Source organism: Delphinapterus leucas, chromosome 8 (genome assembly GCF_059928025.1).
Source record: "Delphinapterus leucas isolate spDelLeu-1000000601 "Yukka" chromosome 8, BTC_Dleu_Yukka2, whole genome shotgun sequence".
NCBI classification, from domain to species: Eukaryota; Metazoa; Chordata; class Mammalia; order Artiodactyla; family Monodontidae; genus Delphinapterus; species Delphinapterus leucas.
In genome coordinates this window covers 7,843,950-7,868,879 of record NC_143136.1, presented here as the reverse complement: position 1 = coordinate 7,868,879, position 24,930 = coordinate 7,843,950, and the positions used below count along the sequence as shown (strand labels likewise).

General features: G+C 57.7%; 1 protein-coding gene across 6 annotated transcripts in view; it reads left to right on the top strand.

The window, feature by feature from the left end:
* DIS3L2 (DIS3 like 3'-5' exoribonuclease 2) overlaps positions 1-24,930 on the top strand; it is a 388,363-nt gene that overhangs the window by 347,456 nt on the left and 15,977 nt on the right. For 5 of the 6 annotated variants that reach the window (XM_089916221.1, XM_089916220.1, XM_089916218.1 and 2 more), the window contains 4 exons: positions 20,180-20,363; positions 21,029-21,115; positions 23,906-24,053; positions 24,430-24,833. In XM_089916221.1, the coding sequence (XP_089772347.1) occupies positions 20,180-20,363; positions 21,029-21,115; positions 23,906-24,053; positions 24,430-24,833 (823 nt within the window). The remainder of the gene's footprint in view (positions 1-20,179; positions 20,364-21,028; positions 21,116-23,905; positions 24,054-24,429; positions 24,834-24,930) is intronic. The other variant, XM_030760423.2, reaches the window with a different exon arrangement.

Below are 24,930 nucleotides of genomic sequence, written 5' to 3'. Positions count from 1 at the left end.
TTGTCAGTTGCCACACACATGCACACAGACTTGCTGGGATTTACACTGAGATTGCACTGGATTTACACTGAGATCAAGTTGGGAAAAAATTAACCCTTTTATGATTGTCTTCTACTCCACAAACATGGTGTATCCCACTCTTTATTTAGGTCTTCTTTAATTTTTCTCAGTAACGTTTCATAAATTTTTATGCAGTGGTCTTCTTGATTATCTCTAATTAGATTTACTGGTAGGTATTTAATATTTGTGATACTATTTAAAATAGTATTTATAAATTTCCTTGTCTCTTTGTTGCTGATGTATGGAAAGACAGTTTATTTTTATTGTCCCTGTATCCAGTGACCTTGCTAAATTTATTAAATTCAAATAATTCATCTGTAGATTTTTTCTGATTTTCTCTGTACCCAGTTTTACTTGTTCCTTTCCAGTATCAACACCATTTGTGCCTTTTTCTTGCCTCGTAGTGCTGTACAGTATTTAATGGAAGTGATGATAGCAGGCGTCCATGTCTTGTTCTTGATCTCAGAGAAAAGGGTTTTTACCACAGACTCACTTATAAATTATGAAAACTTAACAGTAAAATTCCCTTTTGTATACATTTGATTTTGCTTTTCCCCAAGTTGATCTTTCAATTCGAAGGTACTTCTAAGTTTGAAATGTGGCAGTGGTGGTTTTTGTATGTTAGGAGGTAGGCAGATGGAATATCACAAGACTGTGACTCCTTATTTTAACCTTGTGAGGAAGACTTTGCCTTGTCCATTTTACAGACAGATCGCGTGGCTGATACAGCTGAGCAGGGGTTGTAACAGGTGGTGTCGGACCCAAAGCCCAGGCTGTTCTTACTACTCCCCGATTCCCTGGTAGAATATTGAATGTGTAACCCCCAAGGTCACAAAAAAATACCACGTTTGTCATAGGTTTCCAAGAGGAGAGTTGCTAAGCTACTTCACAGGTACGCTGAACATCTTTTCCTTTTCCCTCCCCCATACCTCCTTATAGCAGTGTCATCTGCACATCCGCCTTTCTCTGACTTCCGTTGTCATGGAAGCAAACTGGGGCAGCCAAGTGTCATGCCGAAAGGAGCCCTCCCTGCCTGCCCGTGCAGCCGCCCCTGCAGCTCTCCTCAGCTACCTGGCCGAGCCACCCACCAGGCTAGGCCTTTCCTGGCCTCTACTGCCATTTGGGCTTTTCTCTGATGCCAAGGAGGTGGGCGGTGAGGATTGAGGGCTTTCCTTCTGGTCAGGCTGCTTGGGTTGTTGGGTGGGACTGTGTGTTTTTAAACCCTCAAGCTGTCCCAATTTGAGGATTTTGAACCCTATGCAGACACACAGAATCTTTATCTGCTGAGGTTTGGAGAGAGGAAGGAAGAGTGCAAGGAGGGTAGAGACCCAAACAGGCCCAGGGCTGGCAGGGGCTTCCGCGGCCCGAGCCATGATGTGAGAGTGTCCTTTCCTGCCGCCCAAATAACTGCCCAAGGATGACCCAAGACAGACAATTCTAGGCCACCAGAAACTCTCGAAACTAAATACTTTGCAACTCTCAAAGACCTTATAAAAGAGAGTTCCCTTGGTTGATTTAACACAGGGCTACATTAAGCAAACAGCGTTTTTTCCTTCTTGTTAAATTTCCTTTGCCGTTCCCTTTACTCATCTTTTTGTGATGGACTGCAACTGTGTCCATTCTAGGAACCTCCTAGGGCTGCAGCAATCCAGTGTGACTTGGAATCCTTCAGTTGTTTTTTTCCAAATGCTCTTTGAGCATATGGTGACATGATTTGACCAGTGAGAGAGGATGGGGAAAATTAGCATTTTTGTTTTCTCTGTACCTCTCTCTCTGCCATATATATACCTTTGTCAGAATTCCCTGGCACGATCTATGTCTTTTCTGCCACTCTGGGTATTTGTCCATCCACAGGTTCCCATCCCAGTGGAAAGACTGCTCTTTGGCCCCTAAGGCTAACCTTCCTAAGTTGATGGCTCAGCTGTTTAGTTTTTAAACCCAAGGAGGGCTGTCCCTTTCCAAGACCTTGAGGAGTGCTAGAAGCTGGTGGTATTCAGGCCTGCCGGTGGGCTGCACCAGCCTCTAGGGCATGTTCAGTTACTTAAAGTAGCAAATGCCTCTGCCGTAAGCACCCTCTGTTGGGTGGCTGGAAGTCAGAGCCCAGGCCCAGGCCACAGAGGCCTGAGATACTCTGAGGGAGGTTCGCCCATGCAGGAAATGGGCCACAGGATTGCGTGTTGGCTCTAAGCCTGAAGAAAGGTGCCCATGGCTGGCGCCTCCTGCAGCTGCCTGGCGGGTAGCCAGAACGTGCTTGGCTCTCTCGCTTTTGGCTGTGCTCTCTGTGGGGAAGTGTTTCTGATCTGTCTTCACCGCCACTCCCCAGCTCTCTGGGGCATTGTGGCTTTTTCTTGGCGCTTGGGCAGGAAGCCTCCAGAGCCTGAGGGGGTTGCTGTGCTTGACGACAAAGGCCATCAGTGGATAGAAATCACTTAGATATAAATCACTTTATTTACTGAAGAGGAATTGAACACGATTACTCTCCCTTCTGAGCACACTTCTCCAAAGGTGGGCACTCAGGTGGGCAGAGACCTCACAGAGTGACCAGAGCAGGTGCCCAGCTCATGCCCGTTGAGTCAAGCAAAAAGCAAGTGGCCAACTTACGCAGCTGCTCTGAAAACCCACCCCAGCAAAGCCTAGCTGAAATGCAGAACACACAGCACGCCACTGACTGCAAGCTGCCCCCGGCCAGCCCCACATGACCCCACGACCCAAGGACGTGCCAGGGGCTGCTGGGCCAGGCTCCAAGGTTGAGGATGAGTGAGACACGGTGTCTGCCTTCCAAGCCCAGGAGTGGGCCAGTGTTGCAGAGAACATGGCTCGTTTCCTGGGGTCGATGAGGACCTCGCTCCCATCACCCTGGAACTGAAGGGCTGTGGGGAGCGCTCAGAGCAGGGCCCACCAAGCCAGCAGCACTGCGCTCTCCGGGCAGCATTCCTCTCTCGGGTGTCCTCTCGATGGTGTCTCCCTCAGTGGTGGGCCAGCTGTGATCTTCTCTAAACACCTTCGTGTGTGAGCTCTCTGGAACTTCACAGAAGGAATGGCTCTTGTTTTAATTTATGGACGTATTTTTTGCTTTAATGGTGTCCACTGGACATCATGTAGCCCTTTTTAATAATTTAGGATTATTCACAATGTTTATATGGTGATACAAAAGCATTTTCCTTAGGCTCTACTGCACTCTGCGGCTTTGCCTCTGCTCTAAATACTCCCAATACTGCCGTGTGCTTTCACTCGACTTTACTGAGCCCCTGCCCCAACTGTCTTTGTGTCCACCTTTACAGTCAGGGCCCGTTGTCACTTCTCTACTGCTGTCCAGGAGACACCAGGAGCACCCTCTCAGCCTGGCTGTGAGCATGAGGCGCCATGGGGGTATGGCATCAGCCAGGAAGCCGAGTCTAGTAGTCAGAACTGTCCATCGAGAAGAGGAAAGGGTCTGAGTGGGGAGCGAAGGCGGGACTTCCCTGAGAGTCACACTCGACTCCTGGCTCCGGCACCTGTGTTGGCCCCCAAGGCCTGGTCTGTTGGTTGTTTGCTGGTTCTGCCCCATGTATCGGGTGCTCAAGATTGAGCATGTGGCTGAGTTTTAGATAAGTGAGATGGTGGTGTACTTTTTAAATCAACTTGAACTGAATTGTTTAGTGCATCTGTCATGTTGGGAAATTCTTCCTTAGTGCTAACAGCCCTCTGGTTTCGTCTCAGTCTGTTTCCTCTCATTAATTAGTCTTCAGTGCAGATGAAAGACCAGTTAGCTGGTCGCCATCTTCTGTGTCGTAAATATTCCAGGAAACCGTCAGATCTTCAGTGTTCCGCTCTCGAAGCTGAAGGAAGCCTTCACGCCTCTCGGCTTTCTCCTGGTGTTTTCCCCAACTGTCAGGCTCATCAGACCTAACTCTTACGCGGCCTGTGCGACCGTTTGCCTCCTCAGAAACGCCAGTACTTTGCTGTGTGTCCTGTGAGGCAGGCTCCACCTTAGGCTTCATGACCCATGAACTCCTCGCAATAGAATGGGGGAGGTTTTGTGGGTAGAGTGTGTGAAGGAATGCGTAGAAAACCGCTTTCCTCAGATCCTCTGAGGGATCCGTCGCCCAAAGTGCTGAGAACATTGCTGTGGGGACTCAGTAAATAAATGCCGAAGCAAAGAGCCGGTGTGTGACTGAGAAAATTCTCATGGGGCGGTAGGGGAGTGAGCATGTGTTTATCTCCTGACTCCCTAGGCCCAAGGGCTGGGACAGTATCTGTGTCCCAGCCCCGAGCACAATACCTGGAACGCTGCAGACGCCCAGCAAGTGCTGAGTGAACGTCTCCAGGTCTCCAGGGCATTGGCTGCATTTGCTCTGTGTTCTAGCATCCTTCAGTATTCTGATGACACCAGACTCTTGTCACCTTCAGGTTTTTATAATAATAATTACTAATGCTTATGGAATGCTTAACAACATGCCAGGCCCTGAGATGAGAGCTTTACGTAATGTGTCTCATTTAATCCTCCCCCTGAGGGGTGGGAAGTGGAGGTTAGGGAGGTTAGCCGTCCAGGTTACACAGGCCGTGTATGATGGACCCCCCCCCACCTTCCCTCTTGACTTCAACAAGCAAGAGCACAAGAGGTTGCTGCTGCCCATCCACAGGGAAAAGCCTGCCCTCCTGTGCCCCTTCCCATCCAGGCCAGACCGGGTCTCCATAGAGGCCTGAGGCCAGCGCTGGTCCGAGCCCTGATAAAGCTGAGCTCATGCCGGGGAACCACAGGAATCTTCAGGAAGCCCTTATATATTCAGAGTTGCGTTACTTGCCAGATGGATCATTTCCCACTGCCAAACTTAGAGAGCGACCCCTCGGAAATTCCTCAGTGTGGAAGGAAGGGCCCTGAGGACGTCTGCCCACGTGCCTCGTGGGCAGGGAATGCATTTGCCTGTTGTTTCCTAGCCCAGATCTAGACACCTTTCCTCTGCTTTACTAGCAAACTGTTGGACACCTGCTAGTGCCAGCTACTGGGCAATGAGAAAGATCCTCCCCCCACGAAGCGCACAGCCCACAGAGGAAGACAGGTGTGTAAGGTAACATTCACGGGCGGTGACGAAGGCCATGGTGGAGGTGTGCGCCCAGTCTCTGCATGCAGTTGGCAGCGGACACCGCCCTGAGCTGTGCTCTGCCTGTAAGGTGAAACCAGCAGCCAGGTCTTTGTGTTGTTGCAGAATGACCAGATGGCAGTAATTCTGCAACACCCAAATGTGACCTGTGAGGAACTGGGCTTGAACTTCACAAAGATTTGCTGGGAAATGGACTGGCATAGACACCTCTAGCCAGGGAGCACAGTCTCTCTCTCCACAGTGGCTATGGGAGGACGGCCACAGCCAGGTGACCACACAGGGCCCTGCAGGGCACTGGGCAGGGCCTCCTCCCAGGTAGGGGACAGCTGGGCTGAGGCCTCTGCCAGGAAGAGCAGTTCTCACCCTGAGGGAAGCCTGGGTGGAACGGGCTGGTCCTCCCAGTCATGATGGCTGCCCAGGCCTGGCCTGAGCCACCTATGACGAAGCTCCCAGAGGCCATTGCTGACGCAGAAATCTGGTCAGCTTCCCAGGCGCCTAGAGAACTGTTTTAGAGCATCTCTAGGTCCTGGAAAAGCAGGGTTCCCTGTGCATCCCAGGCTGCCCTAAAAGATGGACTTGGCCTGCAGAGCGGCAGCTCAGGAAAGTAGAACCGTGGGCTCCATTCAGGCTTTGACATCCACTGGCCTTGCCGTCTGACTTACCATCAACCCAGCCTAATCCAGGTTGTTCTGGCCTTGGATCTAAGGTGGAGTTGAGGGTGGCACCTGGAAACGGCTGAAGTCTTCACACAGCCTGTATCTGAGAGCTTCCATCAGTCCAGAGATGCAGGGGTAGAGGTGGGGATGAAAACCAGCAGTCTCCTTGCTCGCCCCTGCCACCCCTCCCAGTGTGCTCGCCCCTGCCACCCCTCCCAGTGTGCTCGCCCCTGCAACCCCTCCCAGTGTGCTCGCCCTCTCACCAGAGGGAGAGCTGGTGCGCCCTGGAGGTTGGCTGTGTGTGTGTCTAGGCAGGGACATGACGATGCTGGGGAAGCCCAGAGGCTCTGGATGGGAACAAATCCATTTAAACCACTCTGAACCTGGTTCATAAAACTGTGGGTCAATATTTTAAGAGTCACATAACTAACGAAGAGCTCTGCCAGACTCAACATACCGCATCCCAGTGGGTGATAAGACAAGTGTTAGTTCAATGGAAACAGCCCAGGAGAAGATTTTTTTTTTTTTTAATTTGCTACTTTTCATATTTAGAATGAGGTGGGCTGCTCTGGACAAGAGTATTCATTTATCAGGTGACCAACACATGAGCCCCAGCCATACTGTCACCCGGTGTTGGATCTAAGTGATAACTGTCTACAGGTAGGGAAGAATTTCGTTAGAGCAAATCAGCAGGTCCCATCAGGCTGGCAGAAGCTGACTTAGGTTCTGTCTCTTGAGTTCACATGCCTGCCTTCCAGCGGGGAACAGCTGAAGGGAAGCTGCGGGAACCCCACTCCTAGGCCCTTCTCCTGGGGGTCTGTGCTTCCACCCCCTCAGAACAGTCCTCCTTCCCTCTTTTCTGTGGAGCACCAAGCAAATCATGTCTCTGAAGTGCCTCGTTCATTCCCCAAACAGGCATTTGACATTGCAGCTCTTGGCCTGTCTAACCCAGGTTGAATAGCACCTACACGTGCCCCTGGCCCTGGGACACAGAGGTGGACAAGGCCTGGTCCCCAGACAGGAAAAGTGGCCTCAAAAGAGACGGTCGCAATCCAACAATCAGTTCTGGGGCTAGAATCAGCCCAGAGGACCATGGGCCAAGAAGGGTGATGCCTGAACTGAGCCTTGAAAACTCAGCTGTGACTGAGTGGAGGCAGGCTAGGGGTGGCAGGTGGAGGGAGCAGCCTGGAAGCCCCAGGGGGGTCCTAGGAAGTGTGGGTGCACGTCACCCAAGAGGAAGCCCAAAGAGAGATGCCAGTTTCCTCATGGCTGCGGGGGGAGCTGGGCTGAGGCCAGCAGCAGGTCAGTGAGACGTGCAGGGGCCGAGGGAGCTGCAGCCTTTGATGCAAGAAGCCAACCCACCCTTAGCCCAGCCCCTCTGAGGGCCCTTTACACTGTCAGGGGCTGGGCAGTTCTAACAGTATGGAACTCACCAGGGGAAACAAAAAGGACCAGAATTCTTTACCCAGCTCAGAGTTCAGTGAGAAAACACCCTCTTGGGGCAGACTAGAAAGTCTTGTGTGAGGCTTGCTGAGGTGTCTCGGCAGCTCCTAGGGCAGGCTTCCAGACCAAGATGTCTAAGGGTCGAGATGGCCATGGCCCCGAGGACGACTCTCCCCGCCCTTCTGACCCACTGAGTAGCGTTCGCCAGAAAGAGGTCCACAGATGAAAGAGGCAGAACCTTCAAGTCTTTAGCCGGCGACAGGAGAACTAGAGCAGTAAAAGCAAATGTGCTCAGCCCCTGTGCTCATCCCAGGGGCAACACCGAGACACAGAAGGAGGCCAGAGCCCCAAAGGCAGATGGGAGGAAGCGTTCACATGGGGAGCTGGGGGTGTAGGGGTAAGTTCTACTCCTGTCCTCTTGTCCGCCGAGCCGGAGACAGGCAGAGGTAAACCGAGGGCTAAAAATAAGACCTCCAGGGTTACAGGATGTCCCAGCCCGGCCAGGCCCGGAGGTGAGCTTGCGTGTTTGCAGGCCCAGTACGGCCAGCCTCAGCCGTGGGGGCAGGGAGCCTTGGGGAAAGGCGCTGTCCCTCTGAGGTTGCTGGGCAGGTGGCAAGCTAGGTCGAGATGAGTGACGTCGGCTCCTCTGCTGCTGCAACCCTTGCTGAGGGCGGAGGTGCCCTTGACAGGAAGGAAGGGCGGTAGTGACACAGCAGATCACCACGGGTGCCCGTCCCCCAGGCGCCAGCGTGGCCTCAGGGCAGGCCCTGTGTTGACCCCCCGCTGTCAGCAGAGCCCTTGGTTGAGTGCTGCTAAGGAGACCCTGCTGTCCAATCCTTAGAAAGCTTAAGGCAGGTGGCACAGGATCACCTGAGGAAGAGCAGTGGATGGGGCCCCTGGTGTCCTCGCTCTGTAAGCTTAGGGGAGTCACATGACCTCTCAGAGCCTCCCTTTGCTCGTATGAACAATGAGGGGTCTAAGACTTGTTGTGAGACTCAGAAGGGCCAACAGTGGCCAAGCACCTGGCATGGGCCTGCACAGAGACCCCCAAAGGCATCTGCTCACCCGGGCCAGACTCGGGCCAGCTCCCCACTCCACAGCGAGGTGGACAGGGGCTGCACCCCCAGGCCCATTTCCTCCTCTGTGCAATGGAGGCGGCAGGATCCTCTCTCTCTCCCTCTCCCGCAGCTGTAATGAGGGTCACATGGCTACCATACGTGCAAACAACGTAAAGCACCATAGAAATGTTAGGAATTGGTCTTGCATGAACCAAGCAAAACATTGCAGATAAAAAACATACTTAGGAGTGCCTACTGAATGCCAGATACTGTTCCAGGCCCTGGGAATCAAGGTAAATGGAGCTGGCTGAGCCAGCCAGAGCCAGGTTGGTGGGGGACAGGTGGGAATGGTGGCCCATAAAGAGTCGGGGGTGGGGCTGGAGGGCGGCCTGGGCCAGGAAAGGCATCACAGGTGCAGGTGAGTGGAGACCCAGGTGAGCAGAAGCCAGAACACGGCTGCAACGTGAGAGAGTAGGATTTGTGTCAGCTGGGAGCTGGGGGGCGTAATCAAGAAAGTATTTGACAGTGCAGTTCTTGGTCTCTGGGCCGAACAGAGCAGAGGGCTGCGGAGCATGGAGAGCCGGAAAACCCTCGCTGGGACCCGCAGCCCAGCCCCAGGGCCTCGAGCACTGAAGACTCGTCTTCATCCATGACCGGCAGGTCTGCCTTGGGTCCAGGGGGAGAAGGAAGGACTGACGTTTCCCAAAAGATTTTACAAGACATGTTGTCTTCAAGGAAGCCGATCCCACCCACGTGTGTGGCTAGAACTGTAGCCCACTCTTGGACCTTTTTCACAAAGCCAAAAAGGGCGTGTCAGGGTTACGAGGAGCCCCACGGGGGCTGTTGTAGCGACCGGAAACACTTGCCCAGTCTGCCCAGGCAGTTTCCTAAGGTGGTTTCACAGCCAGGTCCCCCTGCCAGTGTGCGTCCTGCCTGCGCCTTCCACTGGCCCATCTCTTCCCAGTGGCGTCAGCGCAGGTGCCTGCAGGAGGTCAGTGTGTCGGGGCTGGGGCCCCACCCCTCCTGCTCATTGCTGCAGCCTCCCCGGGGCCCCCCTAGTGCTGCAGGCCCCGATCGCACGTGTGCCCTGGACAGTCCCCCCACCCCCACCCCCAGTGGAACTCTGGGCCTCCCACAGAAATGCAGAATCCTGCAGGGCTTGCTGGAGGCGGAGTTGCTGTGCCGGGGCATGGTGGGGGGAGAACGTGGAAACGCAGATTCCCTCTTTACGGCAGAGGGGCCACTACTGACCTAAAGAACTCGGATTCCCATTCTACCCATTCCAGAAACCCCTTTTCTCCTGGACACATTACCCTTTCCTCCACTTGCACCAGGTAGGCCTGGCAGCCCCTCTCATCACAAGTTAGGGGTAGAGGACAGACTTCAGAGTCAGAAAGCCCAGTCTCCAGACCACGGCCCTGCCACACACTGGCTCTGTAATCTACATGGTCACCATCCTTGGCCTTTCAGACACTCGGTTTCCCTGTGGCAGATTAGGCCTGACACGCCCCTTGCCGTGCAAGGTTTTGTGAGGATTTGATGACATCACGTGCCCAGCCTGAGACCAGCAGTGGTTCCTATTTCCCTGTAGCCTTTCGTGGTCGTACAGCTGGGGTGGCGGCCCTGCCCAAGGAGAGCTGCTCCCCAGCGGCAGTGAGGCCAAGACTGTCTTGGAGGTGAGCAAAACATGCTCTAAGGTGCAAAAGAAGCAAAGGAGCTTGAGTTCCCAAGGACACGCGTCTCTCCTCTCTCATCTAGCTGCCTTTTGTAGTGTGTGTGTGTGTGTGTGTGTGAGAGAGAGAGAGAGAGGGATGGAGAGAGAGAGAGAGAACCTGTGCGTTCCACAACACCCTTATCTCTCGAATATTCTCGTACCTAAAGCCTAGTTTCTAAATCACAATTGATCTCTCCCAACGTCAGTGATGACCCACCGTGCCGGCCCCCACTGCGCTTGCCCAGTCTCTGTCCATTATCCAGGGCTGCCGAACCGGCCCCCGCTTTGGGGCTGGGGCCTGAAAGGGACGCCAGCCAGGGAGTCCCCCTAGGGCAGATAAGCCACTGGGGGCACCACAGCGGCTCCCAGAGGTGGCGGGGCTTCTGCGCGTCTTGGCCGTACCTCCTCTGGTCAGCGGTTCTAATTCCAGTTGGACAGCAGCTAGAGGTGGAGAAGGGCATGTGTGTCAACACTGTGGTGGAGCTAGCAAGCCCTAATTACCCAGCTCTTCAAGGCCACACGGCACAAACTGTGACCTGGTTCTGCTTAGGGGGATTTTTCTGCCACGAGCGCAGGTCTGCCCGGTGCCTCAGAGAGCAGAGCCCTGAACCTTGGGAAGGGAGCGAGGCTTCTCTAGCTTCTTGATGCTGACAAAGGGCTTTCTGCCTGTCAACCCGGCTCCCGGCAGTCCCCTCCCCCCTCCCTACCGCAGCTACTGGGCCTCCCTTTGGCAGGGCCCGAGGGCCGCGCTGAACTGGAGCCTCTGGAGACGTCCTTTGAGGTAGAAAAACAAGCGGCTGAAACGTGCCTCCTCGCTGCAGCTGGGCCCCGCCCGCTGAACCTATAGAAAGGCCCTGGAGTGGATTCAGCCTCCCAGAAGAGGAAACCTGGCTCCGGCTTCACCCGCAGGTCCTGTTATGTCTGGCTCCAGAGGCCTTCTCCTCTGGGGTTTTCCACGCCTGTGAACTCGGCCCCATTCACTTCCCTGTGGTTTCATGGGAATGTCCAAAACGCTCAGCAGGTTGCAGTGAGCCCAGGAGGAGAGGGGTCAGCGCGAGGCCCGAGCGGCGGCCGGAGCACCCTCCACTCGGGCCTGCAGCGGGGTGCCCGCCGGCTGTGGATGGGCGCCCTTCCGTCAGTCTGCTGCATTTCCTTTGGTGCTCCCCCAACCTACCCATCCACCCGGGAGACTGCCTGCGGCTCCCTCCCTCCAGGCCGCCCCTTTCCGGGCTCCGGGCTACCAGCTCCACCCTGGCCTGGGAGAGAGCTGCACTGTGCTCCCTTCCCATCCCCAGCAGCTTCCACTTTAGCGCTCATCCGGCCGCTGACTTCCCATCTCACCGGCTCCTGGGCCCTTGCGTTTTCCACCACACTACACTCAATTAGGGGCTGTGGGGAGAGCAGCGGAGGGCCCCTTGAGGGTGGCCAGTGCCTCCGCTCCCGCCGGCTGCTCAGCTGCAGAGAAGGGGCCACGCCCAGGCGCACAGCCCTTGTGAGAGGCCTAGCGGCTGCCTTCACAGCCAATTGGAAGCCCAAGGGCTCCTGGCCCACAGTGAGGATGTGCCCAAGTGGGGAAAATTTAGTCTTCAGAAGAAATGAATTTGAAACTGGCTGGGAACAATTCTTATCAAATTTCCAAGTTAGCAGTTTTCACCGAGAGCTAATTGAACAATCTCTGTAAGCGGCCTAATTCCATTTGCAGGAGGTTCCCGCAGCGTTGTGAGGAGTGCCCTGGTGGCTGAGGGCAGAAGAGGCTGTTCTAAGTCTCTCAGTTGGTTTTGACCTTTGAAAATGGATGCATTTTCAGGTTTGGGCAGCAGCCGTGCCACTCTGCCCTGGCTGCCTGGCTCCCCAGTCACTTCCAAAGCCATGTTCTGAGTGTTCTGGGTATGGAAAGGCTGAGTGAGTTTCTCGTCTGGTTAGCCTGGTAAAATGGGTCTGGAGACGGAACATCTCCAGGAGGCTCAGCCAGCCTGGCCAGGCAGGGTTGAGAGTGTAGGTGCAGAGGAGTGGAGAGGCCGAGGGCCGGGGCCCTGCCCGTCGGCACCACGCTGGGCCGAGACCCCGCTGCCGGTGCCAGCCTCATCCGTCGTCTCTGGGAGTTCTGTGGGAGTGCAGCGCAGCCCGCTTGGCTTGGCCGGCCCAGCGCTGACCTCAGTCTGGACTGTGCCTGCCCCAACTGTGGGTCGGCCCACGGAGGCTGCCCTGTCCCTAGGCTGTATTCAAGGGGCCTCTCTTGACCTGACGGGTATGGGCCCTTCTCTTCTCTCCTGTGCCCAGTGGACTTGAGAAGACAGTTTTAGGGACAGGGCCTCGGGTGATGCTCCGCGGTTACCTACGTGCTCGTCACACACGGTCTCCCCTGGGGTCCTTCTTCAGCAGAGGGAGGCCCAGACAAGCCTCCTCCTCTCCACCCAAACCTCTTGGGCCAGCCTCCCCTGCTGGGAGCTCACAGCTGCGAGGATACATAGCCTCTTCCCTGGGTAGCCACTTCCTGCCGGACGGTTGGTTGGTCTGGTACTGACCCCCAGGTTCTTTCCCATTAGCTCCTTTGCCTCTGAAAACATAGATCTTTTGGAAACTTAAAACAGCAATCAGAAAACAGTACAGAGGCCCTTCTCACCCTCTCTTCAAACTATTACTTCTTTCACCAACAAACGTATTGAGAGGAGTCCCCACTGGACCGCCTCCCTCACCCTTGAATCTTTGGTCTTCGGAAACAACTTCCCCACCCTCAGGGCTGTGGCCACAGGCTCCTCCTTGCTGAGTCCGGTGGCCTCTCCAAGGCCCCCCTCCTCAGCTCAGGGTCTGCACGGGGCACAATTGCCCAGCTGGAGCTGGCTCCCTCTTAGGCCATGTGGGCTTCTGGGCCACCTCGTCACCCTCTGAGGTCCCTCCCCTCCGCTCCCAGAGCCTCACTTTGGCGTGCAGCTCCGAACTCGGGGCTGCCCTGGCCTTTCTTGCTGCCTCTGGCTACGGCCTGCAAGCCCTCAGATTCGTCAGCTACCCCCCGACTGCGCCGGGCCTCTGGTCCCTGTGCCCCACTGCCACCGTGTGCTTCCCTTTCATGGCCGTCCTCATTCAGCAGCCTCCCCCAGCTCCCCCGCGCAGCCCACATCCTGGAGTCTGGCTCCCCAGGCCCCGGAGGCCCGTCCCGCCCTCACCTCGTAGCCCTCCTCCCTCTTCCCTTGATTCCTAATTTTCCGAATATGGCTGATGCATGTTTTTCCCTCGTCCACACCTTTGCTCTTTTATCCCTTTCATGTGAAGTGTTTCCCTCCTCTTGGCCGTCTCCTGAAATTGGTCTTAGATTTGTGGGTGTATCCCCCCCCACGAGGCTGGGGGCTCCTGGAGGGCAGGCCAAGGCTTCCTGGTGGCAGCAGGGCCCGGGACATGGCAGAGGCAGCAGGGTGTCGAGGTCACACAAACTGGTGGCGAACCCAGCTGCTGGTTACGAGGTGCGGGACTTGGGCCTGATCACCTTTCCTTTCTGCACCTTAAGCTTCCCCACACATTAGAAAGGGGTGGAAGCACCTCCCAGGCTGCAGGAGGATTTAATGGGCCACACCTAGGCTGTCGCCTGCCCTCTGTCGCAGGTGCTTGTCTCTTCCCTCTCTCCCTGCACCCACCCACAGCAGCAGCTCCGAAAAGCTTTCAGGCTGAGTAAGTGAACAAACAAACGAATGGCTGGAGGGGGGCTGGGTAAAATGACAAAGGCCACCAGCTTGCTGTGAGTGGGGACAGGTGCTCTGTAGACTCGGGGGATGGGCAAAGAACAGGGGAGGGCTGTAGCTTCTTTCTCAGTGCTTGGGAGTGATGTCAGCTTCTTAGGCAGAGCTTTATGTTTTCAACAACCTCTAGCAGCAAGTGTTAGGGGTCAGAAGTATATGCGTGAGGGCTGTGTGCCCGCGCAGAAAAGGGGCTTTGGGGCAGGGACCCAGCCCTTTCAACTTCTGAGTGTGCACCATCCTGGGAGTCCTTCATCGTGCACAGATTTATTGAGCGTCTACACTGTGCCAGGCCTCACACTGGGCCCAGGGTAGGCGGCGCTGGGTGGGGAGGGGAGATACAGCCTACGATCAAAGGGGTGATCACAGCAGTGTGGGCTAAGTGCTGTGATGGGATAGGAACGGGATGCCCAGGAGGCACATAGGAGCCAGGTGGGCCCCTCATGCTGCCTCCCCAGAGGAAGGGACATCTGAGAAAAAGAGATGGGGGGAGAATGGTGTAGGATTCCAGGCTAAGGGAACAGCAGTGCAAATGGACAGAAGCAAGAAAGAGCCCCAAGAATTCAATATGGGGACTTCCCTGGTGGTCCATTGGTTAAGAATCCGCCTTCCAATGCAGGGGACGAAGGTTTGATTCCTGGTCGGGGGACTAAGATCCCATATGCTGTGGGGCAACTAAACCTGCGCGCTCAGGAGCCCACACGCCACAACTAGAGAGAAGCCCACAGGCTGCAATGAAAAAGATCCTGTGGGCTGCAGCTAAGGCCCGATGCAGCCAAATAAATAATAAATAAATAAATATATTTTTAAAAAGAATTCAATATGACTGGAGTGTGAGGGTTAGGGGGGCAGCGAGAAGGGAGAGGTGACCCGAGCACATGACAAGAGGTGGCCTGGAAAACCTCATTTTACCAGGAGGTGGAACTGTCCTGAGGACAGTGGTCGCCCCTGAAGGGCTTCAGGCAGGAGAGGGGCGTGACCATCCAGATTTGCCTTTGAGAGAGAAAGCATCTCTCTGGGTGTGAAGACTGAAACAGCAGGGAGTGGCTAGAAATAGGGACGCCAGTTGCTAAGACATGGAGGCCTGGACCGAGGTGGTGGCATTATGGCGGGAAGCGTCTAGGACCTTGCTGTATTCAGCCCAAACCCTAGGGTCGGGGCACCCAGGCCAGTCACTTGCGCAGCATGCGTAATAATAATGTAATATTTATTTAAGACCAGGCACTTGTCTATCGTATGCCCACTTTTTTCAGGTAAATAAATTGAGATTCAGAGAGGTTAAGAAATTTACCTGAAATCACACAGCTAACGAGTGGTAGAGCTGGGACTCAAGGCGAGCTGCTGAGCTGGTAACCACTAACCTCCTCCTCTCCAGTTGCCCGGGCTGTGCACTTGCATCAGGGAAGGAGGGGGGTCAGGACAGGTGAGGAGCATGCGCCTCACCATAGGACATGCCCAGCCACCCAACCAGAGGGCCTCCTGTGGCCACAGACACACCCAGTTTCTTCATGGACAAGGGTGGGCAGCCTTCCTCCGAAGAGGCAGACATTTTAGCCCATTTCTCTTTTAGCCACTGCCTCACCACTGTCAGGTAGAGCGGCCTTTCCCAAACATCATCCTTTAAGATGTGACACAAACAGTTTCAACCATCAGTGAGCAGTAAGTGCCGCATCCCAGTAGCTCCTTCTCACCAAATCCTGATGCATGTTAGCATCTTAAAGGCAAAGGGATGTCCTATAATAAAAAAATCACATGAATTAAGGCCCTAGCATTTCATATATATCTATACTTTTTTGTTAAGTAAGTAACGTTAACACAGTCTGGCATATACCATTCTAGACAAGGCATCTCTGCCGCGTGAGGAGCGTGTGTACTTGTGTGTAGCTTGCCTGTGGTCTTTACCTGCCATCTGCCATAGCAGGTGAGGGACTCTGAGGCCTCTAGGCTTGCTCACCTCCTCCCTGGGATGAGAAGCCTTCCCTCCAGCACCTGGAGGCCCAGAGCACAGGTAGGTGGGGTGCTGCGGAGTTAGTGCTGCCGAGCTTGCATCCTGGCACGGCCCCCTGGCTAGACCTTCATCTGTCTGTCACAGCAGAGCCGGCCCAGCCCTCCAGGGTCATGGGGCCCCTGGTGGCACTGAGCTCCAGATGCTCAGCAGATGCCAGGCCTGAGACCAAGGCCCCAGCTCTGAGGATTTGGCTTGCGGTTCTGGAAGGTGATCCTGGCTGGTGGCCATTCCTGAGCCCTATTTAGAGCAGTTGTCAGGCAGTTGCTGAGATCCAGCTCCCGTCCCCCTCCCCTGCAGAGGGGAGTGAGCTCATGCCTGTGCCGCGCTGGGGCGGGGGCTGGGTTATGATCAGGGCAGGTACCCAGACCAGGGAGCAAGTCTGAGGCCAGGGCAATGTGCAGGGCTCCATCCCGACTTGGGTTTCACACCCCAGTTAGTATGTGCAGTTCGCTCTCAGAGGACATCCTAACCACCCAGGACAGCTTGGAGCATCTCTGAGGGCCTGGGCATGCAGCTCTGCCCCTCAGAGGCAGGAGGAGATCAGGGTGAAGGGGTGCTTGCTGACCGGTCAGCTGTGGGAGCACCTCTTCTAATCAGCCTGCCTTCCCTCAGAGCGCTGTTCACTCTCCCTGACTGAGCAAAGCCTTCAGCCCCAGAGCTGGCTTTGGCCAAGGAAAAACACACTGAATGGGAGCCCAGAGACCCCTGGACCTTGGGCCGCAGGGCTGCAGTTTATAAAGTAAGGCTCTTTCCTGCCCAGAAGTTGCTGGGTTCTAAGCTGCGCCTGCCACGTCCCAGGTCCTGCGGCAGGAAGATGCTGGGCGCCCCCTGCTGGCCTGTCCGGGAACTGACCCGTGAGGAGGACCTGTGGAGCCCCGAAGGAGCGGGCCCCTGTGCAGGCCCAGATGAGAGCAGCGACACCCACCTACCCCCGCCCCAGTACTGGCCAGCCCGGCTCCCCTTCCGGATGCCCGGCCCCGTTTCTGACGGTGAATCCTGAACTCATTGCAATCTGGCTGCTAATCGCTTGCCTTTCCCTTGGCCTTCCTGTTGCCACGCCGCGTGGGGGGACCTGGGCCATCGTTGCTGCACCCTCCCAGGCACCCCAGGGCTGGATGGGCTCGGGCTCCAGGCGCTGTCCTGCTTTCTCCCGCCCACAGGCTTGCACTTCCTCCCCGCCCCGCCCCCCACCTGGGGGTGTAAGAAGGACTTTGCGGACAGGTTGTGGAGAGACGGTCCCTGCAGCTATCCTAGGACACTAATGAGCTGTGTGGCAGCACCGAGGGATCGGGCTTACTGCTGTGCCACCTCCCTGTTAGGTGACACTGACATTTTTCTGGGAGGCATGGGCTGTATCTCTGAACTGTCTTGGAGGGAGGCTGCCCTCTTAACTCCGGCCCCCTGTCCTGAGGGGCGGGCTGAGACACTCACGGATGTGGAGCCCCCAGAGGTACGAAGGGGCCTGTCCAAGGTCAGCCCCTGCGACCAAAGCTTCGCAAGACTTTCAAGGTAACAGGAGCACACTTGTTTTTCTCTCACCAGCCTCAGGTGACTCGTGGGACCGTACAGGGGGTCGCTGGAGAAGCAGCTTGACTGAGGACTGTTATCACTGCCTGGGGCTTCGGGTATCAGTTCCACCCTGCTGTCCCTTCCCTGTGTTCTCCACCTTATATGAGATCTGAGGCGGGAGAGCCCCTGCAGGAAATAGGAGCTAGAACACAGCTCATTAGGCGGCTCCCTGAACATTCAGTTCCTTTGACCCGAGGGGTGGGGGTGAGGTTAGAGAGGGCGGGACACAGGCTGGAGCCCCCGCCCCTCCAGCCCTGCGCTGCTGCTTGCCCTGCCCTAGCCTGAGCTCACATAACCCTCCTATGGGGCCATGCTGTCCCCTGCTGGCCACGCTTGCAAAACGCAGCTCAGGGTCAGCCCCAAGGTTACAGGTGCTCCCTCCTTGCCCAAGCCTGAAGCTGAACTAGACCGCAGGGCTCCAAGGAGCAGCCTGTGTGCCCCCGGCCCACAGTGATACTGGGACTGCATGGGGAGACAAGTCTGGAACCGCCCGGCACAGTCACGTGTGCTGAGTAGGCAACAAATGAGTGGCTGAATTGTGCATCTGAAGCGTTTACGTGATGATGTTCTGCAGGGTCTGACCAACAGCAGGCAGACATCAAGTCAGACATCAATCTAGCAGGACTTGAGACTCCTCTCGAGTTGACAAGATCTAAATATGAAAACCAAATGTGAAGAGTCAAATGGTGCTAGACTGTGACACAGGTGGCCCTAGACAGGCTGACCCTTGTTGCCAGGTAACTAATCAGGCAGTAAGTGCCCAGGAGGGATGGAGATGCCCTTCAGGGAAGACATGGAAAGGTCAGAGGAGGGTGACAAATGGCAGGGATGGAAATCACAGGGCACCACGCGGCTTGCAGGACCTTAGCTCCCCAAGGACCAGGGATTGAACCGAAGCCATCGGCAGTGAAAGTGCGGAGTCCTAACCACTGGACCGCCAGGGAATTCCCAGCACCTCCCGTGTCTTGAGGCTGACGTCATGCCAGGCACAGGGTCTGCCCTTGAAACATGTTTTTCTCCTGTTGGTTTGCACAGCCACTCTGCAAAGCACGTGCTATTATTATCCCTGTTCCACGTTCAAGAAAATAGAACAGAAAAGGTCGGTGACTTGTGCAGGGTCCTACAGCAAGAACATGCTGGGGCTAGGATGTAGGCCTCGCTCAGGAGGTTTGGTGGTCGGGTTCCAGCGCATGAACTCGAGGGGTTTAGCAGGAAGTGATATGCTCAAGGACAGGTTTTGGGGTGGGAGGCAGGATGGCCGCTTAAAAGACTGTTGCTGCAACCCAGCGGGGAATGAAGAAACTCATTCTACACACAGGCCTCCTGCATGGCGGAAGGGCCACTGAGACCTGACCCTTGCAGTCCTTCACCCAAGCCCTTCCCCATGGTGGGTGGTAGGCTGGGGCTCGGCCCACCACGGTGCCCACACAGGAGCTAGGAGTGCAGGCCATGGGTGGGCCTCCTCCCGAGGTCCAGGCCAGGTCCTGGTGGTGCCTGCCGTGGGGCATTCCACAGCCCTTCTTCTTCACAAGGTGGGCTTTGCAGGGAGACAGACGTGCTCTGGGCGACAGCCCGGCAGACCAGAGCCACCCCTCAGCGTAGAGGCCTAGCCTGGGGAAGGCGGGGCTCTGCCCACTCACGCTCTTGTCCCCCCACTGGCTGTTTCTTCCCAAGAGCTTGGGGAGGGGACGAGGCTAACCCCAAGCACTGCCCACACCTCCAGAAGGGGACGTTCATTTCGGGCCCCCAGCTGCTGCCAGGCCTGCCAGAGCTTCCTCCCTGACCTCTCCTGCCTCTGTGGGAGAAACATGGGCTTGACCTACAACCTAGAGCTTCAGGTTCAAGGCTGGGAAGAGGCTCCCCTAAGCTGGGCAAGGCCCCAAGAGCCTCCCCAAGGGAGGAGGCTTTCCCCACGTAGGGCACCAGCCCACACCCACGCCCCTTCCTGGAGGCTTCAGCTCTCGTACACGTGCCTGATCCACTTGTCCTCTGCGGGCGCCCTGGGCGGGACAGCAGCACGTGGGCTTCCTGCCCCAGATCGCGGGGCTGAGGGTGGTGCTGAGCTCAGCGCGGTGATGCGGCGTCCCCCTCTGCCTGACTCCTGCGCTTTGGCACACTTCTGCCCTCCCCCGTCAGTCCCTGCTGCTCCCTGTGACTCTTGGCCTGCTTTGGAGCCACATCCATTCACACTCGTGGACCCTAATCACGCTCGGGCGATGCAGGCCTGGAGCGTTGACTCCTAGAAGGATGGCTCTGTGGTTTGAACACCTCAGCAACGCCTTTGTCTTGTCCCAAAACGCACGGCTTTCCTCTTGCCCTCTGTGACTCTCCTGTTCATCCTCAGAGACACTCATCTTTCCAGGGGGGAAAAGAAGCCACGTACTCCTGGGAACGGGGGGCTCTGGGTCTGTGCGCCCGCCTCTACGCAGCCCCGTGCAGAGTCCTCTGACTCCTCATGGCCTGCCCGGGCATAGTGTTTTTTTACAGCTGGACGTGCCCCCCAGTGTTCTGGGAAGCTTAGTCATTCAGCAGAGATCTTTACTGAGCACCTTCTCTGGGTCAGGTGAGGTCCCAAGCACCAGGGCTACAGGGGGGAATAAGACAGGCACCATCCCTGCTGTCCAGGATCCCCATCTAGTAGGAGACCCAGCACACGAGCTAACACATCAGCAGGGAAGAGTACAGACTGGTTAGGGCCGTGAGGGGCATGAGCCGAGGAATGAGGGGGAAGCAACTTGCAGGAGCAAAGTAGATTGGATGCCGGGGGTGGGGGGGCAGCTTGAAGCTGACACAGGGGTGCAAGAGAGCCAGCTTAGCAGAGAAGCAGGAAAGAACGACCCCCGCGGTCCCTCCCCACTGCAGGCTCGTGGAAGAGTTCATGCTCTTGGCCAACATGGCTGTGGCCCGCAAGATCCACTGCACCTTCCCCGAGCAAGCCCTGCTACGGCGGCACCCCCCACCCCAGACCAAGATGCTCAACGACCTGGTGGAATTCTGTGGCCAGATGGGGCTGCCCATGGACTTCAGCTCTGCAGGGGCCCTCAATGTGAGTGCTGGGAGCACAGGGGCCGGGGAGGCCCTGCTTAGGGAAGGAGGAAGAAGGCCTCTGCATCCCACCAGGGTCCGTTACCCTTTAGCCAGACCCCACCCCCACCCCAAGGGAGAGGGGAGGGCCTGGGGACAAAGCCTGCAGCTCACAGGGCCTGGGAGGGAGCCCGGGAGACCGAGGGAGTCCCCTCAGGGCTCAGCTGTGGGCAGGGGTCCTGTGGCCAGGGATGGGCCGGGCTCGGACCCAGAGGCTTCCGTAGGGGCTGGGATTATTGGAAGCCAGAGGCTGTTTTTCACGGGAAGGGGTATCAGATGCTCCCCACCTGGAACTGAGCAGCATGGGGCTCAGGAATCCATGGCCTCGGCTCGCACTGCACAGGAGGGAGACTGTCCCCATCTGTGCTCCAGGCCTGGGGTAAACCAGCCCGTCCAGGCCAGCCAGCTGGACATAGAAGGACTGACCTCAAGCCAGGACCCTCGAGGCAGACCCAGTGTGGGACACAGTCTGGGGGCTGCCGGCCCCCCTGCACCCCACCCATGGCCATCTGAACAGGGCTGGGCCCCTCGGCTGACCTTTCCTCCCCAGGGCCAGATGATCAGTGGGTGATGGGGCCCCAGAGCCTCTCCCCAAGCCTGACTGCGTATCACATGGGTTCCTTCCAGAAAAGTCTGATGGAGACATTTGGAGATGACAAGTACTCACTGGCCCGGAAGGAGGTGCTCACCAACATGTGCTCCCGGCCCATGCAGGTAAGGAAGGGCCAGTCCTCCATCCTCCGCCTTCACCTGGGAGCACCCATGCCTCCGCGGGCTCGGAGAACCTTAGGGGAGGTTTGGGGAGGGTGCCCCCCGGCAACACCCAGCACAGGAAGTCCCTGGGCTCCTGAGCTTGGCCTGCTGCCTCCTGCCCAGACTTGCCTGTGGGCTCAGTTAGAGGAGACATTTCAAGCCCTGCTGCCCTGCTGCCCCCCTGCCCCCCTGCATGGCCTCTGGGGCTCTGCTTCCTGGCAGCAGGCGGGGAGCCACGCCAGGGCACGTCCCAAGACTCCAGGGCCCGGACCCCACACACCAGACCAGCTCGGGCAAGGGAATGGGGCCTGGTCAGCAACTCATGGTCAGATGGGAACCCTGGAGGGGAGAGAGAGGTCTCCCGCAGTAGCCTGCACAGGGGCCGGTCCTTAGCCCCCACTGTGGCTTGTGGGTCCCGGGCAGAGAAATCTCCCTGTCGCAACCGGTTGGGAGAGGGGGAAGTGAGGCCGTGAGGCTGTGTCTGCAGCTAGAGGACAGGCCGGCCACCTGGGAGGCAGACGGTGGGCTTGCTCCTGGCAGCCAGTCGCAGCTCTCCAAGGCCGTGCTCCAGCCCCTGTGGGGCTGAGCATCTTGGGAAGGAGCCGCCGCCGTGGACTGTCAGGTCAGCGGGAGCTGTGGGTGCTAATGGGTCCAGCGGTGGGCCGCAGCCCGGCCTGGGAGCAGTGATAGACCGTCGTTCAGGGGCTCGGTCACTGGGCAGATTCAGTCTGTTTCCCAAGAACCAGATCGTCTCAGCTGGTTGCAACCGACTTGTTTTCTGAGACCTTACAGCTCTGCCAGGAATGGGACCGTCAGGTCCGTCTGGGTCTGGCGGCCGTTACCCTGCCCCCAGTCACCGATGTCTGTCCCGCACCAAGCACTGTAAAGCACCCGCCATGGAGAGGGGGGCGTGTGTCTCTGGCCACTGGGCTTGACACCACATACAGGCCCGATGAAGCTGCCGTTCCCTGCCCTCAGCCTCTGGAAGCCATCCACCTCTAAAGGCCAACCCAGCCCCGGAGGTCCAAGGAAAGGAGCCCTCTCCTGAGTCACCCAGAGCCTGAAAAAGACCCGACTTCTCCTGGCCTTGCCTGCCAGCAACCTCAGAGGCCAGCCTTTGCCTGGGGATCTGATGTGAGGGAGTGACCAGGGTGACTGTGGTGCCTGGTTCCCTGTCTGTGTCCCAGTTCTGGGCCCTCAGCCATCCCACGCTGCCCAGAGGTGCCTTCGCCACCCAGGAAGGGAGCCGGGGCCCCCTGCCCTCCTCAGCCCAGCTCATCTGGGGAACTGGGCCACTTCTGAGAACAAGGTCCAAACATGGCTCACAGTGGAGGCTGCTCCCTCCCCCAGTGACTTACCCGAGATGTAACCCAGGGCCCAGCGGGAGCTGGAAGGGAAGCAGAGCTGGGTAGCCGAGCAGGGCACCGCCAGCTGCGTCCTGGATTCCAAGGCCGTCATGCACAGAGTAACCGGAGCCGGCTGTCCATTTGTGCGAACACACGGGAGGGTGTGAGGGTGAGCAAGCGGCAAGGGAGGGAGCGAGCGAACACACGAGGGTGTGACTTTGGCCCTGGCAGAGGAACCCGGTCACTTGCTCCCAGGCAGCCGCGGGTCCTGAATCCCCAGCCCTGAGAACTCGGGGAGCGCAGGGCAAGCGGCTTCAGGGCCCGTGGCCAAGGTTCTCAGCACTGCTGCACCGTGCGGGCCAGGCTGTTTGCTGGGCCCCTAGAGAAGCTCAGCGTCTCTCCTTGGGCCACAGTCCTAACTCCTGCCCTGCAGGAGGGCCTTTTGAACTCAGAGCTCTGGGTCTCGGTCTCAGGACAGGTTGTCAGGGGCAAGAAGGGCTGAGACTGGGAGACTGGCCAACCACTGCCTCCCTTGGCTGGTGAGAGGTGGAGTATTGGGGGCACAGAGGTGCTGGGGTGCAGGCGTGGCCTTCAGCAGGGCAGGGATGAGGACTAGAGGGCAGAAGGTCGGCTAAGACCAAAGACTGGACCAGGGCCAGAGAGGAAGAGCCAGGCGCCCGTTTTGCTCTGGGTGGAGGGCATCCTGGACCTTCTCTCCTACCTCCCGCTCTGGCCACATGGTGGTGTTGGGCTTTGTGTCCTGGCGAAGTCCTGCAGCCCCCGGTCCGGCAGGCCCACGGGCTTTCTCTCCTGCTCCCCATTTCAGTGTAGTTCCCCCAGCCCTGTCCTGGGGAGGGGGCCAGCCAGAAACGATCCCTCCTCCTGGTTCCTGGCAGTAACAGCCCTTAAGACTCAGCAGTGACCGGCTGTGGAGGAGGATGAGTTCCAGCCCCTCCCCCCTGTCCTCTGACTTCAGCACAGGGTCTCCCCTCCCCTCCCCTCCCCGAGGGCTTTGGTGGCAGGTCCCCCAGGGCTCTGAGGGAGGAGTCCCTTCAGCATCTTAAGGGTTCCCAGCAAGAAACACACAGCCTCTCCCCCCAGCCCACTCCACTTCCGGTCATTGGCAGAGGGGCTCTGGGCAAGACCTACCCTTGCCTTCAGCAGGAGAGGGGCAAGGGCACCCACGGCTCCGCCCAGTCTCATGGCAGCCCCAGGGGTCCCCTCACACAGAACAGCTCCTGACATCCTCGGGCCTGCCCGGCTTTGCTCAGCTGCCCGCAGCTTGGCAGGTGGGTCCACGCCCCCAAGACCGCCCCTCGTGAGGCTCTGAGTCTCCCCGGCTCGTGGAGCACACCCAGCCCGCACCCAGCCTGGCCAGGCTCTGAGGTCCGCCCCACCTCCCCAGATGGCCTTGTACTTCTGCTCGGGGGTGCTGCAGGACCAGGCGCAGTTCCGCCACTACGCCCTCAATGTGCCGCTCTACACGCACTTCACCTCGCCCATCCGCCGCTTCGCGGACGTCTTGGTGCATCGCCTCCTGGCCGCCACGCTGGGTAAGGGGTGCAGCACAGGGGGCGGTGCCAGCCTGTGCCCAGCTAAGGGCTACTCCCCCCACCCAGAGTGGGTGCCCGGCGGCCAGAGGCCACACTGCCATGACTGTGAAGGCCCCAAGGGGTGGGCAGCCCAAGCAGTAGGGGAGCCTGTGCCAGAACCTCCCCTGTGAGCGTGTGCTAGGGGCTCGAGGGCCCTCACCGTGGCAAGCCCCCCTTTCTCGGCCCTCCCACGCTGGGCATCAGGGAGGCCTCAGCTCTGCGCAGGGCTCCCAGGCCCCATCTGACCCGGGCCAGGGGCACCATGCTGCCCAGAACCCCGCCAAGGACGGCACACACATAGCACCCGCCAGTGGGCACCCGACCACTCTCTGCCTAGGCTACGGGGAGCTTCCAGATGTGGAGCCCGATGCCCTGCAGAAGCAGGCTGACCACTGCAATGACCGCCGCATGGCATCCAAGCGTGTGCAGGAGCTCAGCACCAGCCTCTTCTTTGCCATCCTGGTCAAGGTGAGGCCACCAGCCTGTCATCCCTCCCCTTCCCTCCACCCCACCTTCCCGCCAGGGCTCCTGCTCACAGGGAGGGCTCCAGGAGTCCGGGGCCTTTGGCAGCTGGGGTGGGCCCTGGGGGGAAACTGCATCCCCTGGCCGAGCCTTGGCTGGAGCCCTGCCCTGCAGGAGAGCGGCCCGCTGGAGTCGGAAGCCATGGTGATGGGCGTCCTGAGCCAAGCCTTCGACGTGCTGGTGCTGCGCTACGGGGTACAGAAGCGCATCTACTGTAATGTGAGTACCGGGGGCTGCCAGGGCCAAGGTTAGGGGTGTTCTGGGCAGGCAGAGGGAGCACCGAGCCGCGTCCACTTAGCACATTCCCTTCCCACCT